Genomic DNA, 18,616 nt, shown 5'->3' on the forward strand with positions numbered 1-18,616 from the left:
CTTTCTCATCTGTAAAGGAAGCGTGAAATAAAACACAAAGTGCATGAAAACTCCTCTGTGGTTCTGTTTCAAAGCTGAATGTTTCACGTCGCAGGCTTGGTGTATCCTTGACCATGTGTAGTGCAAGACTTCCTGTAGCTTCTACAACCGCTCCCACTCACACTTACATTGCAACAATGCACAAACATTTTTCTCGTAATTACGAGATTTTTTTCTCGATATTTCCAGAAAAAATATGGTAATTACGAGAAAATATTCTCCCAAATAGGAACAAAAATCTAATAACTACGAGAATTTTCCCAAAATTTTTTTTAACGTGACACTAGTGAGCTTTCATTGACGATAAGGCTCCTCAATCTATAAAATTTGGTATGAATTTCAGCATTCTAACTTTAAAACTTTTCAAGGTGCAGTCCAAAGACTGTCACAACTTGACAAAAATTCTTCAGTCATTGTACAAGCCCCGGCACATGTAAAATTCTAAAACACTGTGTAGGCCCCGTATGTCTTTTGCAGAAAATATACTGTAATCTGTGAATTCGTGAAAAGCGTCATTGAACCGAGACACCGCGTGACTCAACAAGTGTCGCCTTGACCTCAGTATAAGAGGCTCTGTATATAGCATATACCATGACTGCGTATACAACTTCTCTCATCAAGAGGCATACGTTATTACACGGCTGCTTTAGATAGCCTAATGCTATTTGCGTCTTTTGCAACCTATTTAGAATAAGGAAGCATACAGCATTGAATTATATATAACAAAAAACTTGATCAGCATATCTAATCACCTGAACTAATTAAGGCCACAATATGTGGCTTTAAGAAGCGCATGTGGAGGTATTTTCATTATCAGAGATTAAGCTCTCTTGGATGTTTCGCCCCGAGTGCGAGTGCTTGGGGTTTAACGAGTTTCGCCCTGGGACTAGAAAAGTGTATCCCAGGATTCATTGCGTTTGTTGTGGTTGTTACGTACTGGGCGCCACGGGAGAGCATCAGGGTGGTCAGGGGATTATACTGACAGCTGAAGAATGTAATAAACAAGCTCACGTTACACTGAGCAGTTAGTCTATGCTCCTACCAATAATGAATTTAGTACATGCACTTCGCAACAGGTTGAGTGTTTTATTATCGTTGTTTTGCGATGGGAATTTGGGAGAACACTCTGTGGAGATTAAGCGTGGCTACCCAGTACCTTTACGTATGTGGAGTGTCATGTCAAATATCCGTTTTCAAACTGCAGGGCTTGCCGTATACAAAGCTGAAGCAGAATCTAGCATTGCGAATTCATACTTGCAAATAGGCCTACCAGTAGACGAGATGTCAAATTACGATCAAAGCGACACCTACACACGTGCGGTTGCATTTCTTGGTCATTCTGGTGTAAATTGAAAGGCTGTCGACTTCCAAAGAAAAAAGTCAAACGTGGTAGTTTTCGGAAACCTCACGTGGAGTATGTTTTCTGTGTTTAATGGAGGCTATCGATACAAAAACATGGGAAAAGGAACTCTTCTGCAATAGGAGGACAGTTCCTACTGTAAAGAACCATGATGACACGTGTAGACACTGACATACTAAATTGGAATTACATGAACACAGGAAGCTGATGACAGATATTTCTCAGTGAAATTCGTTTTTAGCTGAAATAGATTTGTACACATATTTGTTGCATAATGAGGGATCTCAGCAGACAACCATTCACCTGATAACGATGTGAGGTGACTTCCATGTAGGCCTAGCCCGAATAACTGGTTCGTCTGCATTGTACATTGTGCATCCTTTGTTTAGCATGATCATGCTTTTAGACAGTGTTTAGAATTTAAAGGTTTGTAATAGACATCGCCTGTCTTTATACTTTCTTCGATTTTATTCATGACATTTTAGTCATATTTAGAGTTGTATGTATAGGCCTACTAGTTGGGAGACTTGTACGCGTGTCCACCTCATTGTCAGTGACTTGCCCCCATGTGCTGACGATTAACAACCATAGCTACAAAGTGCCATGCAGAGTAATGAAACGGGCGGGGGTGGTGGAGCTAATCACTCTCTTCTGTCTTCTTCTGCCTCCAACTCAGATCGTGCGAATTAAAGTAAACGACAGTAACTCATGAGCAAAAGTTTTTGGCATTTAAAGTACCTGTCAATCATTTGGACTACACGGCCAACTCTTTCTGGGTCAGTATATTGCAGAATATGGATAGAGAAAGGTCACGTATGTATGTCAATCCGTAGGTCATGAACAGGCGGATTCACTCAGTTCACTTTTCAGTGAGCGCGCCTCCTCATTGTATGCATGTATGTTTGGGTTTCAACGTCGCTCGTTCATTTGGTGAAAGTCCTGCCGTGTAACATGCCAGTTTCAATACCTGCTAGAAAATCACTGTGTTCTGTTGCTGGTAAGCTGAATGGGTTTGTTTCATATCGTGCATATTTAGTACACGGTGCACGATGGCAAAGAACAGCGTCTGCCAGTGACTCAACAGAACGAAAGACAAATCCGTGTGGGGATTTTCAAAGCGCCCTGCCTTTTGAATCGATACCAGGACCAAAGGGATTGCCATACTTTGGAACTCTTTTACAGTACAAAGCAGGTAAGAATCTCCTCCACGAATCAGACGTTCATATATCAACCGTCAATTATCATGAACGTTCCAGTTTAACAATCTTATAACGTATGACGTGCGGGAATTGTTCGGCTGCCGTATATGACAGCCTACAAACACTTCAGAACAGATTTGCTAAAGCTGTTTACATTTTGAAAATGTTTTTTTTTATGAACGTTGGAAAGTTTTAAAATCTGTTTTACAATTTTACCAGTATGTTGTGCAAGGGATATTGTATCTCCGTGACCGAGTTATAAGCATGACTGCGCCGCATTTTTCATCAGTGAGCTCTTAACAATGCAATCGCCTCGAGCTGAAATCCACCTCTTTCTAATGGCAGATCGTGCATGGAGAGGTCAGACAGGCAACTCCCGACCTCTAGCCCCCCACCCCATCGCCGCACGAGTTGCATACCACTTTCATCCCCTCATAATTCTGGCCGCCAATCTACAAGTGAAATACTCTTGAGTAAGGCGTAAAACTTTTACAACTATTTGTTCATTTCAAAAGAATATTGCCAAACTACCTGTTGGATGGTCGTGTTGTCATGGCTGTGTTTGTGGGTAATCTAAATTGAATCGAAATACTTTAACAGGTTAAAAAAAGTGGGTTAGAGTTTTGTCCGTTTAGTCGAATAATTAGCAAATATCTCATTCAACTGTGTCCAGACACCCTGCTTTGCTAAGAGTAGTAGGCCATGTGTATGGTGTAATCTCCCCCCAAACCGTTTACATGGCAGTGTCCAGGATTGAAAAGCTCATACAGCCTTGAAGAATTCGTTGTAGGATAGGCAGTGGAGATAAGAAACGCGAAACTGAGTTTCCAGATTTGACTTGTCAATGCAACAACAGCAAGAAATAAAGTCAAAACTAACCAGCTGCGAGGATTGCTTTCCGGCGAATTATTTTCTCGTAGAACCCGCACAACGTCATTTACCGTAAAATGGTGATTTACGAAATTGCAAGTTTAAAAGTACTGGAACAAAAAAGTGCTTAAATTTTAGCAACTGGATGTGGTAAATCGTCCTACCAATTATGTAACCCTTTTCATAAATTTTTTTATGGGAAGGTCTCTCAGCAACCGGTCGTGGGTTTCCTCGGGGCTCTGATTGCTTTCCTCTTACCATAATGCTGGCAACGGTCGTAAAATTAAAAATATTCTTGAGTACAGCGTAGAAATAAAAATAATAAATAAATGTCATGCTTACTGGATAATTTGTGTGACATGAAATTATCTGCCGCATTACTATTTAAACATTTCACGTTTGGTATAAAAATACATCTCTGAAGTTACTAAACATAGGTTTTTTTTATCATAATACACCGCGTTTTCGAACTGTAACAGAAAGGTGTTTATGAACGGAACACTAATTTTTACCGAGGGGGAAAAATCGTCGCGGACTTCTTGCACTATGGACCAATGCATTACGCTTTGAACCTACTGCCACATAAAACACACAAGCGTAATTTTCTTTTATCTCGTAAAAGTGTGTTATTTCTTTGTTCGAACTCTTCATGTGGATTTGTGCGAAGGCTTTTAGCCTAAGGGGAGGTTTCAAAATGTCTTCTGGTTTTTCAAACGGTTTCTCCTGAAATATGGCTGACCATATTCTTCACATAAACGACCCCTTTCTATGTGCAATTCAGTCTTATTTAACCGCTACGTTATCCCGTGATGCACTGCCCAGGGATAAGATATGGTTTGTCTTTCTCACAGCAATATACAATTCTTTTTGTGTTTTTTTGTGCTTTCAGTTTTATTTATTTATTTGATTGATTTTTTACGCCGTACTCAAGAATACTTCCCTTATAGGGCGGCGACCAGAATTGTGGTAGAAGGAAACCGGGGTAAAGTCATGACAATCCACAGGTTGCTGGAAGACCTTCCCACAATCCGGGGAGGAAGTCATTACGATTCAGTTTTATTTAAACTGACGGCCAAACGAAACTTTACCATAGATTTAATGGCCCAAATTTGTAATAACACAAAACAACGGATGGTGGAAGTGTGATATATTCAAAACAAAAAATATGTTTAGGTCATCCACGTCCAAAGTAAAGAAATGTACGGCAGCCCATATAGCCATCACGTGCTCAACTGGGGGTTGGGGTAATAAAAATCGACATTTCAGTTTGATGACCAATCGGGTAAGTAAGGAAAAAGTTGTTCAGTTTGATAATGTCGCCTCATCAATATGTGGCCACCCCTTGCTTCAATGCATGCAAAAATTCTCCGAGGCATAGACAAAGTCAGTCGTCTGATGAGGTCACGTGGGATACGATGCCATTCTTCGTCAAGAGCCTGTGTCATTACTTGCCGGTTAGCTGGATGTTGTGCTCGTTGTCTTACGCGGCGATCCAGGGTGTCCCAGAGGTGCTCTATGGGAGACATGTCTGGGGAACGTGCAGGCCATAGTAAGGCGTTGACGTCTTCGGTGTCAAGGTAATTCTGCACGACTCGAGCTGTGTGGACGTTGTCTGGTAAAGGACACCACATGGATGCTGGCGAAGGAAGGGCAGATCAATCGGACGTAAGATGCCATCCAAGTAACGCCGAACTGTTAAGTTCCTATCGATGATGACCAGTGGTGTCCGATCCTGTCCACAAATCCCTCCCCATAACATCACTCCCCCACCACCATACGGTACCACCTCCTGAACGCAAGCTAAGGCCGTCTTCCATCAGCTCTGAACAGACAGAAGCGGCTTTCATCTGTGAAGACGATCCGTTGCCAATCACGTCGCAGCCAACGTCGTACAATTAGGACCCATCTCAACCTCTGACTACGATGTTGGGCCGTCAATAGCTGTCTTCTGAATGGGCGATGAGCTCGGATTCCGTTATCTAGGAGTCTCCTTGACACTATCTGCCGACTGAGCCTATGACCTAACGCATTCATCGATGATGACGTCACAGTCAGGAAGCGATTTCGCAGATGCAAGGCACGCAAGTACCGGTCCTACCTGGGCGTGCTTACCCTAGGTCTGCCTGTTCTTCTCTCTGCCTGTAACGCTGCATCAGATTTGTAACGATTACACGAGAACAGCCAAAAGTTCTTGCAATGTTAGCATGAGTGGCTGTTATAATCACCATGCCCAGGGCCCTCTGGCGTTGTTCAGGAGTCAGTCGTGACACCACTACGGTGTTTTTTAAGTACTGTGCAAGTCTTACTGGCTTTAACGTTTTATACACTTTTTGACCTCGTGGTTTCGCCCGTCCACTGGTCACGTGGTTTTAGAACTTTTCTCTTTCTGTTGCAACGGATTGCTATGGGCTTACATATAGCTTTTTCCATATGGGAATATGCTTGGACTCTTACTTTTACTAGGTTAAGCAGACCGAAAACGCTTGTTAAATTTCAATTTATGAGTGATAAAGTTTCTTTTGGCCGTCAGTTTATTTATTTATTTAATTGTTAATTAGCCCCATGCTGTAGAAATTTTCACTGATGTGACGCCCAGTTTTTATGTGTGGAGAAAACCGGAGCAAACCAACTACCAAAACTACAAAATCCTGCTTTAATTAACGCTGCCGCTGAAGCAGCGAGAGCTGGATTCGAACAAACGATCTTTGGTGAACAGCCAGCTGAACACAGGGAGGCAGCGCTGTTATAGTCGGAGCCAGCTTGGGCTCCTTTGTTTGTTCAAAGACAAGTTTTCTTGCTGTAAAATTAACATCCACATTGAAAGTTGCGGGTTTACTTCAATCTGCCATCTGCATGTTTTAAATTCGAGTAAGCGGGTTCAAATCCAGCTTTCGCTGGTTTGCTGCGGCTTTAAATCAGGGGGCTTGATAGGTACCTCCAGGGTTATAGTTAACTCCGAGCAATCTAGCTTATACTCTTCCGATAAACATATTTAAAAATATGCTCTTTCACCAAGAGGAAGGCCAGTCCTAAAGTACAACAACAACTTTTTCACTTAAACCTTATCATCACAGCTAAGGAATTCCACAGTATGCATTTAAAAACTAATGTAAAACGAGTCTATATATTTTCGATAGAGTTTGCCTTCGGCGGAGTATCAAGTTTTAGAAATTCCTTGTGTTAGGTCGATAGGCCTACTCATTGTACATGATTATACTATGCGTGCATATTGCATTATCATTACAGGTCGATTAAAAGTTGCAAACTTGCACAACGTTTTCCTGGATTACTACAAGCGGTATGGTAAAATTGTCAAGGATACCGTTGCTGGACAAACAGTGATTCACATTTTCGATCCGGATTATGTGAAAGACTATTTCCAGCAAGAAGACAAACTGCCCGATGTGCCGCCATTGCTGGACGTCACTAAACAATACAGAAATGACCGGAAGCAGTCGCCTGGCCTTGGAAACTCGTGAGCTGACACTTCAGAGATTACACACAAAGATTGTAGGAAGTGGGATGGGGGGGGGGGGGGGGGGCGGAGGGGGATAGTAAGAATTGACAGGAATGTGGAAAGACATTTAAACAATTTGGCGAAATTTAAGTTGTCTACATGTTAAGGCCTGAAACAGATACTAGTACGTCCCTAAATTTGCGTTTATACGTTGCTATTTGTAACAGACTAACCTTCATAGTTCTCATCCGAACCGGCATTCTATTTTAGTCAAAAAGTATAAATTATAGCACATGAAGTCTTTGTCCTAATTTCAATCTAGTCGTATTCGACGAGTCGACACGGACAAGTTGCACAGAATAAATACCGTTAAAACTTCAGGCTAGTTGATGGAACCAGTTGGAATCTGAACAATGTATAGCGAGAGTCGACCGTTTTCATTATCAGGGTTTTCTTAGATTTCTAAAACATTGTTAATGTTTATTTGTTAAGAAAAGTACTCACCTGGAAGAGTAAAAAAAAATCCTATGAACTGAATATTGAGAAACCAATACGGCTACCCCTTATGCCTATACGTCTGCCGTAAGACCAATACGCCAGTCCTTGGGCCAAGACGGCTGGCCGCAGACCAACACAGTTGTCGATAGCCCCCTCAAGCCAGAATGGTACTGTCAAACCAAGGCAGCCCTCGGACCGACACGGCTGCCCACAAACCAATATGTCATTTCTCAAGTCAATACGGCTGCCCTCGGTCCAGTGCGGCTGCTCTCATGACAAATAGGCTTCACTCAAAGTAATGCGAATATAAACAATACATTCATCGTACTTTAGTTGATGGTAAATACAAAAGAACTCATTTGCAGGTTCGCAACTTTGGCAGCAAAATAAATATGGTATGCTATGTTATCACAGTTTAAAGCAATTCTAAAGAGTTCTAATTCTAATTAACTGCCGCAAGTGATTGTCATGAGTGCTTCACAAATGCCTGTCTAAGGACACAGTGCTCAGATCTCTGGAGGTAGGGTTAAGAAACCATTTATTAGTATTCAGGACTCGAAGAAGAAAAAAAACACTAGTTTGTATACAGAGGCTACGCAACAACAGGGCCTGTATCAGAAGATTCATTCATGTAGTGACCCCATGACGTCACCATTTTGGCTATGATGGCGGTCAACAGACTCGAGTGAGTCTGTCTGCCATGGTGCGAGGGGGATGTGTAATTTGCTGCATTTTAAGCATTTACATAAATAGTTAGAACAAATTCCTAACTAAGGTAAACTGACTACAGGCAGTATATTACCAGTTACTTGTGACCATTTGTCAACTATCACAATGCTGTCATTGCGCTGGTTTTACTCTCTATGCTCTAATTTTTTTTATTATATTTAACACTTCTGATATACAGCGATTTTGCACATAAAGTTATGATTACTGGGGAATAAAATACAATTGAAGACGCACATCATAGTGAGTAAAACCCGAGCAGTGACGACGATGTGATAGCTAGCTAACGGTTACACGTAACCGGTGAAATCAGGTCATTTGTCAGTTTACTTCATTTAGGGTTTTATTCTAACCGTTCTCGTAAATGCATAAATAGTAGCAAATTACACGTTCCCTAGCGCAATGGATTCAGCAGAATTAGGTAAAAAAAGTGATGTTAATTGTAATTAATTAGACGTCACTGATCTAGAATTACTCAAAATGCTGTGTTGTCATCACATTTAACATACAATCAGATTAAAACAATGCAAGGGACCTTGGGGATGCGTAGTCCACCAGCAGAATCCTAGTTTGTGCAGGAATACAATACAGTTAACTTTCAGCAAGTCGTAGCAAAATTCTACGGAACCGCGGAAAAGATATAATATTATAATCCTTATATTTTGGCAGTCAAAGAAAAAGAAGAAAATGACAAAACTGTTCTGCTAACGCTGGAGGAAGTACGGCTTTACCAACCAATCAAAATGCTGATATTTGAAATAATAGCTTCTCATTGGCCACTTAGTCGGGGGAAAATACTTTGCCTTGAGTTAGCTGATTTGATTTCTTTATTCTCTTCTTTTCCGACGGCCAAGAAAAAAAAAAGAGAATTTATTTACTTAATTTTTTTTCTTTTTAAATCCAATCAGAAGTGCCATTATTTAGAATGCAGCATTCCCATTGGTTCATTAAGTCGGGGTAAAGTTCTTTCCCGTGAGTTTGAAGATTTATCCCCTAGTTAGCCAGCCAATCACAGATGTTCTTTTAAAAATCGTTTGTGACAACAGGTCGTTCTGAATATAAGGGTAGGTTCAGAACAATGAAAGCTGTTCTCGTTCCTAAAGCAAGCGGTGATGCCATTGGCTGGTTAACTCAGGCATAAGTCCGCCAACTCCCAAAGTACTTTCCTCTATGAAAAAAATTTTAGTAAATAAATTTCTCTGTTTTTTTTGGCCGTCCGAAAAAAGAGAATAAAGAAACTAAATCAGCTAACTCGGGGCAAAGTACTTTCCCTCCGACATAGTGGCCAATGAGAAGCTATTATTTTAGATATTATCATTTTGAATGGTTTCATTTTGACGTCGGGGGAAAGTACTTTCCCCTGCGTTAGAAGAACAGTTTTTCTATTCTCTTTTTTTTTCGACGTCTAAAAAAATAAGAACTACATAACCATGTCCCTACTTAGAATTCAGCTCTGGAAGATTTTTCCTTTATTTTTTATCCGCTCACTTTTTCAGCCTGGGCAAAGAGTGGTACAGACTGAGAAGTGGGGTTCAGAAAGCAATGCTGGCCCCCACAGAGGTAGTCAGGTACTTCCCTAAGGTTAACAGTGTGGCAGAGGAATTCCTGCAGAAGCTCTTGAAAATAAGAGATGGCTGCGGACAAGTTCCCCATTTGCGGAATGAAATTGCACGCTGGTCCATAGAATGTAAGTTCACAAGTTTTTTTTTTTGTTCCTGGTAAGTAATTAAGTGAAGTTCTAGCTCTACATTACACTTGGCCTCAAACTGGACTGGTACGGACTCCATACATTGGCCGAAGGATTTGATCATGCGCCTTGTAACCGGAAACACGGGATTTATCCCAGGTCATGGTCATGCTTCAGATTTCTGAAACTGGTTTTCCTATCTGGACTGCTATAGGCGATAAGTACTGGTTGCCTTGATGTCAATATGCTGTGAGAGTGGGGTGTCAATATACTGTGACAGTGGGCGGTCAGTATACTGTGAGTCTGAGTTATCAACATGCTGTGAGAGTGAGCTGCCAATATACTGTGAGGATGTGTTGTCAATATACTGTGTGAGTGGATTGTCAATATACTGTGTGGATTGGGTGTCACTTTACTATGAGGATGGGGTGTCACTGTACTGTGAGGGCGGGGTGTCAACATACTGGGAGGGTAGGGTGTCAGTATACTGTGAGGGTGGATGTCAATAGACTCTGAGGGTCAGTTGTCAACATGCTGTGAGGGCCGGTTGTCAACGTGTTGTGAGGGTGGGCTGTCAATGTATTTTGAGGGCGGGTTCTAAATATACAGTGAGGGTGGAGTGTCAGTATGCTGTGTGAGTCGGTTGTCAATATACTGTGTGGATTGGATGTCATTTTGCTGTGAGGGTGGGGTATCGCTGTATTGCGAAGGTGGGGTGTTAATATACTGTGAGAGTCGGTGCCAATATACTGTGAGAGTGGGTATCAATATACTGTGAGGTGGGGTGTCAATATAATGTGTGGGTGTGGGGTAAATATACAGTGTGGCTGAGGTGTCAACATACTATGAGGGTGGATTTTCAGTATGCTGTGTGGGTGGGGAGTGTACATACTCTGAGGGTGGGGTGTCAATCTACTATGAGGGTGGGTTTCAATATACTGTGAGGGTGGCCTGTCAGTATCCCGTGAGGGTGGAGTGTTAGTATAGTGCGACTGAGTGTGATATGGGCCTGTTGTCGGTATACTTTGTAATGTTGGGGTGAAATATCTGGTGACAGTGAACTGTGACTGGTTGGGGTGTCATGCCTGGGATGTCATGTCAATTGGAAGTCTATATTCTGTGACTGGGTGGGATGTCATACCTGGTGTCAATATACCGTGACAATGTGGAGTGTCAAGTGCATGTCAGTATTCTGTGACTGGTTGGGGTCTCATGCCTGGTGTGTGTCGGGGTAGTTTCTTGCCTTTTGTCAGTATACAGCTACTGGTGGGGTGGTGGAATTTCTAGTATGAACATAAGATTGATGTAGTAGAGGTTAAGCCTTCGACCAATAGCATAAAGTCTTGTCCAAATCGATATGGTGTAAATCTAGCGATACAGAGCAGTTTCACGGATGTTATATTTCAAATACATTATTAAGACAGTTCAATCGTGCCTCGATGTGGCTCAAATGATTGAAACCCTGGCTGGTTACGACTATCAGGCTTTTGACAAATGAGGTCGTGGGTTGGACATGGCGGTTTTCTTTTGTATAACTGTGCGTTTTTTCCCTTTTAGGCTTCGGAGTTTTTCTTTTTTTTAAGTAGGCCCAAAAAAGAAGAAAACCTCCCAGAAAAAGAGATCAAGTGGGAATTTGTCTTTTTTTTTCAAAGCAGAAAGAAAAAAAGAAAAACTCCCAGAAAAAGAGATTTTGCTTCGCGCTTTTGTTGTCACTATAATTGTATGATTATCTCGGGGCTCGTGATTACTAAGTTGGGCCCCTAGTTAACCGGCCAATCATTTGGCCGCTGACATCGCGATTTAGGCGAAACCACGTACCAAGTTGTAATCGGATTGACTAGGATTTTTTCCTGTTTCCTCTGTCTTTTAAAAAAAAGAAATACTCTCGCCTGATCTCCTCAGGAGTTTTTCTCTTTTCCGTCGCTTAAAAAAAACTCCCACCGATCTCTTTTTCTGGGAGTTTTTCTTCTTGAGTACAGCGTAAAACACCAATCAAATATAAATAAATCGATCCATGCCCCCGTTCCTTTATGTTTGAACTATTATTTATAGCTGCATGGATCACGGCGTTTGACACCCATTTCGGATGCATTGCCAACAAAGATCACACGGAAGCCCAGGCCATAATTGACGCCAATGCTCTGATATTCCGTCTCTCCGTGGACATGAAGTTTTCCGTGCCTTGGTACAAGATCTTCCCCACCCCAAAGCGACGACGGATCTACGCGGCCGAGGACTACATATTAAGGTAAGTCAAGACGTCTATTCAAGCGTAAGTCGCCATCATGTTGATGAAACATGATCGACACGTTACAGAAAGTTTTGAAATAGCGATGTCTATTCAGAGCAGAAGTACTGTATGTTGAAAAATAGTCTCTTCTTTCAGTCTTGTCCAAAAACAGTCTCTCCTCTTTCAGCATCGTCCAAAAACAGTCTCTGTTAGCATCGTCCAAAACAGTCTCTCCTCTTTCAGTATTATGCAAAAACAGTCTCTCCTCTGTTAGCATCGTCCAAAAACAGTCTATCCTCTATCTGCATTGTCTAGTAACAGTTTCTCGTCTTTCAGTATTGTCCAAAAACACGTGGATCAAACTGTCGAGAAGATCAAAGTATTACAAGACAAAGGCGAATTATTGGACGGTCAATACAGCTTCTTGACGTACTTGTTGTCAAGGGAACAACTGACGTATACAGACATCGTCATCCTCACGCTCTCACTTCCTTTTGATGGCGTCAGCACGGTACACAGTTATTTTATATTAAAGCATTCTACACAAAACAAAAGAGTTTTAATCTGAAGCGATTCTGTTTTCATGTATAAACAATGTGTAAAGTACCTTCATTTGATCAAGGGTATGAAAACTCTAGTGTTTTTTCTTTGTGAGAATAAATGATCGACTCTTCTCATGTGTGTAAGGTTGAATGACGTATCACATCGTATAAGAAGAGTTTTTTTTCTAATTCTGCACCCATCAGTTTTCATATGAAAGCTAGGACATGTTCTCGTCTCACAGCTATTCCGGTTTTCTGTCACGTGATCTAAAAATGTCATTTCCTGTTTTCATTCTGACCATACAACTGGTGACGTCACATGTCCATATGCCTTGGCGTTTCACTTTGTTACTAAAATAATCCCATCATAACATGTCTATATGTTTTTAAGGTAAAAATAACAATGTATATTTATATCACTAATTTTAATTTCGTGGGGTTATGTGGGTCTAAATTTCTGTGGTATGACTGTTTATTTTCAGAACGCAAGAATGCTTTACTTCAACATGTACTGCATTGCCAAGAATCCAGACGTCCAGAAAAAACTGTACAATGAAATCGAGCAACATCTTCCAGGGGACGAACCTTTGACACCCGAGAAGCTCAGCAAATTATCCTACCTCAAGGCTTGTGTGAAGGAAACTTTTAGGTATTGGTATGATTATGCAACTATCTTTGATTCAGAAGTGTTTGGTTGATGATTGACGAAAAATTTCAGATCAGTGTGACTGCAACTGAAAGTTAGACTGGAAATTGCCTGCCAAATGTTATAGCAACAACGATTTTTTAGCGATTCAAATATGACACAAATAAGTATCCGAAGGTAGAAAAACAAGCTAAAAGTGGACCTCTCTTGGCGTTGCCATGTAGTGAACCAATAATGTGGAAATACCTGGGGCCTAAGCTGTGCGGACTAGTGTTCATTCCCACCTTTACTCATTTATTGCAAGAGAGCAATGGTCAAGTAAGACTGGAACCTCATTATAAATTTGGGCAGGTGAGAAGAGAGATTTGGGTCTGTCGTTTTCGTCAACGGTTTGGTTCTTCGCCGTTGCAAAGCTTGTATTATATTCACCATAACGGTTTCTTCTCACCATAATGCTGGCCCTCATCGTATAAGTGAAATATTCTTGAGTGCAGCGTAAAACACAAATCAAATAAATAAATAAATCAATAAATCAATAAATATTGATGTTAATGTAAGTTTCAGCTGGTTCAGATGTAGCTTTAAGTCAGGAGATTTGTCCGATACCTCTGGAGATACGGTGGTTTCATCTGCTATTCGGAAGGTTAATGTTAGCAATAAAGCAATTTAAGAAACAAGTAAAAAACATTAAGTTTTTGTGTTCATTCTACACTTACGGGGCCTCCGTGGCCTACTTATTAGCGTTTTACCGTAGCACCATGACCCAGGAGCCTTTCACCGATGTGGTCGTCATGCCTTCAAGCCTTGCTCCTGGTGGCTTCCTATCCGGTTGTGTGTGGGAAGGTCTGTCAGCGGATGGTCGTGGTTTCCTCCAGGGCACTGCTCAGTTTCCCCCACTATACTCCTGGCCGCCGTATAAGTATAACTATTCGTGAGTACGACGTAAAACTCCAGTCAAAGAAATAAAATAGTACTCTGTAATTATGAATTTGTTCTTGCAGGTTTTTTCCGATTGGGCTAGAGATTTCCCGGATTTTGAAGAAAGACATGGTTATCGGGGGCTATCAGCTACCTGCCGGAGTAAGTGGCAGAATCTTAATTCCAAATAATAATTGTAAATAATAAACATAATGTATATGTGTGGTGAAAGACTATTGATCACATCCCACCGTGTGTCGGAAGGTCTGTCCGCAACTTGTCGATTTTCGCGGGTTTCCCCCGGACTCTCCCCAATTTCCTCCCACCATAATGCTGGTCGCCGTGGTATAAATTAAATATTCTTGAGTACGGTGTAAACCACCAAACAAATAAATAAATAAACTATTGATCACTGTCGATTTCTTTATCAGGATTTTTTATCAACCGAGTAAAATGCATTGGAAACGTCATATTTTATGGTGACCCTTTCTGATCTTAAAGTGACCAGTGAGGTCACACAATCTATTTGCAATTTAACACGTGATTAAACTGCTGAACTTCAGAATTCAAAATACACACGCATATAGAGCAATGAATGCATTCGACGAATGGACATGGGAGCGAACTACTTCCAGCAAAAACTACGGATATGACGTCATTGATATCCACTGTAGGTCCCATAGACAACCGTGGAACCAATTATTTAAAGGGTTGCACTCTGCTGGAAAAATTCTAACCCCAAAAATATGATGTGTTTTCAGGTTGTTTCTTAATTAGGCCATCCCGTATATCAGTCAAACAAAATTGCTTGTTTTGATGATAAATAATAATATAACAATGAATTCACGGAAATTTATATTTTTTGTCCCACTAAAAAGGTTGTAATTTGCGGATGTCTAAGTTAAATCGAATGCCTTTTTAGAGTGGATAGACGTGTTGTGTTTACTGATACCTGGACCAGAAGGCTTGTAATTTTATGCTTCAGCAAACCAGTGAATTAAAAACATCGCCTTTTTAATTTTCGAACTTTTATGTATTGATTTATTTGACTCAAAAGTATATCATTTATACGACGGCGGCCAGTCTCATGGTGGGAGGAAACCAGACAGAGACCCAACGCTGATGTAAGACCTTCCCACGTACTACCGGAGAGGATGCCAGAATGAGCTGGACGAAGATTTTAGCTGTGACGAGTGCCTCTTTATTCTTGTTGTGGGTTAGCGCGCTAGCGCAGCGTAATGACCCAGTAGCCTCACACCAATGAGAAGGTCTGACAGCAACCTGTGGATGGTCGTGGGTTTCCCCCGGGTTCTGCCCGGTTTCCTCCCACCATAATGCTGGCCGCCGTCGTATAAGTGAAATATTCTTTAGTACTTGAGTAAAACACCAATCAAATAAATAAATAAATATTCTTGTTGTAGCTGTTGTTGGGGATGGTAAACTTTATTCTTTAGCCTGTGGGTGAATTTTTTAATTGGGCTTACGTCTCATCTTGTGACCTCACATTGTACATTTTTCTCTTTTTTTCTTCGTAGACTCAGTTGGAGATGAACAACTTCGTGATGGCCATGCTGCCCGAGTACTTTGTGAGCCCAGAGAGGTATCTGCCTGAACGATGGATCAAGGACACCTCGACACAAAACATTCACCCCTTCATCATGATCCCATTTGGGCACGGCCCGCGCATGTGTGTTGGTAAGTTTTGTGAAATAGCGGGTTTGAATGCGCATGACATATCCAGGTTTTCCTTGGGTAAACAACGGATTATGTCTCTTTGTTATGGCATTGAATCCATCGACATTCACACTCAATTCACCAAATTTCGTCCAAGTTTTAGAAAGTTTAGAAACTTTCCATAAAGTCACTCATTTTGTTGAAATCTTACATTATCTTAGAAAAATAAGGTAGATCTAAAACAAATCCTGAGCTGTCACAAAAGTTTGTAATGTGGTAACATAGGCATAAATCGCGATATGCTTTTGTTTGTTGCCCGTATAACCTATTCTGGAGTGCGTACTTAGTGCACCAGAAATTTGGTATCTAACTTATTTTAAACATACATACGGGTATTTTTAGAACACGGACGGGTATATTCAAAACTATTGCGCATACCATCGCATCTTTATCGTCATGGCATATCATTTAGTTTGATTGTTGTTTGACACAATAGTCGAGAAGCTTTCATTTCTATTATGTCAGTCAGTTTTACGAGTGCAGGAATCCGGGATGCTTGGAGTTAACGACCGACCGTTGGTAGGTTTTTTTTTGGCGAGCTCTCACATGCAAAAGACCGGCCCCGATATAGCACAGCTGGTAGAGAGTCTGCTTCGGGAGCCGTAGATCCAGGGTCGATCCTGGGTCGAGTCACACCTAAGACTTTAAAAGTGGAACTTCCTCGCTTGGCGTTCAGCATGAGAGGAATAGTGCAACGACTGGTTGACCCGTATCAGTATAATGGCTGGGGCGGGGCGCCTTACTTGCCTTCGATAAGGCGCCTCAGTGAAACAGCGCTAGATAAAAGAGCGGTGGAAATCCGTCTTGCAAGAAGGAGGCACATGACATGCACTCTAAAGATTCCTTCGTCGTCATATGACTGAAAAATTGTTCAGTACAACGTTAAACGCCAAGCACTCACTCACGTGCGAGATGCTTCATATTGGTGAAAGGCAAATGGTCTCTAGCGATCTGCATGTAAGACCAGACACAGAAGCATTATCGCACTTTTAGCCACCGAAGCCTAAAGAACAATAAAAGCACAGGAATCACGAAGATTAAACTGACTTTGTCTTTTAGCCTAACAATTAAAAGACTCACACCTTAAGCACTCGATGACGACCCTCAATTGTAAAGATGTATGTAAGTATATATGTGTGTGTGTAAGTATGTATGTATGTATGTATCCTCTGTATTTTACGCTGTACGTAACATTTTTTCAGACTTATAACGGCCAAGAGTCATTCGATGTGTCTGTATTTACCTTTGTCGTCTTGTGGCAGGGCGAAGCCACCCAAATCTCAGTCAAGTATCCCGACTTCGAGGCGGACGTGCTAACAACTGGACCATTTATTTATTTGATTGTTGTTTAATGCCTTTCTTCAGGTTTGTCCCCATAGCAATAACATACAATTATGAACCAGAGCGCCAGAGATTTTGGATAATTGTTACGAGAAGGGTAGTGCAGTTATCTGTTTGGAACGATGTTCTTGAGAACTGCGTAAAACTCCAGTCAAATAAATAAATAAATTTGAAACGCCCCTTCATGATCTACCGTACCGCTTTAAACAATAATCAAATAAATAAAGAACGGTCGCTGTGAGTTCAACTCCAGCTCATGCTGGCTTCCTCTCAGCAACCTACGGATGGTCGTGGCTTTTCCCCTGGCTCTGCCCGGTTCCTCTTATCGTAATGAGTGAGTGAGTGGTTGGGGTTTAACGTCGTACTCAACAATTTTTCAGTCATATGACGACGAAGGAATCCTTAGGGTGCATGTACGTGTAATGTGCCTCCTTGTTGCAGGACGGATTTCCACCGCTCTTTTATTTAGTGCTGCCTCACCGCCCCGCCCGAGCCATTATACAGATACTGGTCGTTGCACAATTTCCTTCATGCTGAAGTTACAACTTCCTCTTTTAAAGGAGTAGGTGTGACTCGATCAAGGATTGATCCTGGATCTACCGGTCCCCTCTACCAACTGTGCTACTTATCGTAATGCTGGCCACCCTAATATAAGTGAAATATTCTAGTTTACCATATATTAGACATGGTGAAATATCCACGACACGCTTGTTTTTGTAAGAATATTTCTCTCCGGTGTTAACATTGTCGACCTCCAGATGATCATGGGTTTCTGACCACCGTCGTATAAGTGAAATATTGGGCGTAAAATATCATCCAAACAAATAGATAAACAAATAAATGTTATGATTGTCATGCTGATTTCTCTATTAAACAGGAAGACGATTTGCGGAGCAAGAGCTGTACACGATGTTGACAAAGCTGTTCAAGACTTTCCACATTGAATGGACCGGTGCGGACTTGGACAAGAGCTATCGTATTTTGACGGAACCTAGCAGACCGTCGCAGTTCATTTTTACCGAACGAAATCCCAAGTAAACACAGAGACAGAAAGTGGTGAGGTCTAGAAATCTCCAGTCCAACCCCAGGGTTTAAACCACGCCCGGTGTGCGAGTGGTTAGAAGTCACCGTACCAGTGTCGAACCACACGATAATAATCAATACCGGTGACATTCAAACAATATCATTACAATGCAATGTACGTATAAAAACATTGTCAGTGCTAGAGACTTGTAGTAATATATATATAGTATAGTATATTTAGTATATATAGTATATTTACTAAATGTAAATACAAGTGCATTGTGGTTTTCTGGAAGAAAAAACCATTCCCATTTTACAAACAGGCGGATGTTCGCGGGTTTCATGT

The 18,616-nt window shown here is 41.3% G+C and overlaps 1 protein-coding gene across 1 annotated transcript; it reads left to right on the forward strand.

The window, feature by feature from the left end:
* The first annotated feature begins 2,350 nt into the window (after positions 1-2,350).
* On the forward strand, positions 2,351-18,285 carry LOC135476871 (probable cytochrome P450 CYP44). Its single transcript, XM_064757014.1, has 9 exons — positions 2,351-2,591; positions 6,715-6,943; positions 9,646-9,836; positions 11,889-12,084; positions 12,403-12,577; positions 13,091-13,257; positions 14,256-14,334; positions 15,708-15,867; positions 18,125-18,285. Exons 1-9 carry the CDS (start codon positions 2,351-2,353, stop codon positions 18,283-18,285), a joined length of 1,599 nt encoding a protein of 532 aa, XP_064613084.1.
* Positions 18,286-18,616: the final 331 nt, after the last annotated feature.

The sequence above is a fragment of the Liolophura sinensis genome, chromosome 10 (assembly GCF_032854445.1).
Source record: "Liolophura sinensis isolate JHLJ2023 chromosome 10, CUHK_Ljap_v2, whole genome shotgun sequence".
Lineage (NCBI taxonomy): Eukaryota > Metazoa > Mollusca > Polyplacophora > Chitonida > Chitonidae > Liolophura > Liolophura sinensis.

Coding starts and splice junctions, on each gene's coding strand:
- LOC135476871 (XM_064757014.1), top strand. CDS start 2,351: ATGCCAGTTTCAATACCTGCTAGAAAATCACTGTGTTCTGTTGCTGGT. Junction 2,592..6,714: donor TCTTTTACAGTACAAAGCAG/GTAAGAATCTCC, acceptor TTATCATTACAG/GTCGATTAAAAGTTGCAAAC. Junction 9,837..11,888: donor TGCACGCTGGTCCATAGAAT/GTAAGTTCACAA, acceptor TATTATTTATAG/CTGCATGGATCACGGCGTTT.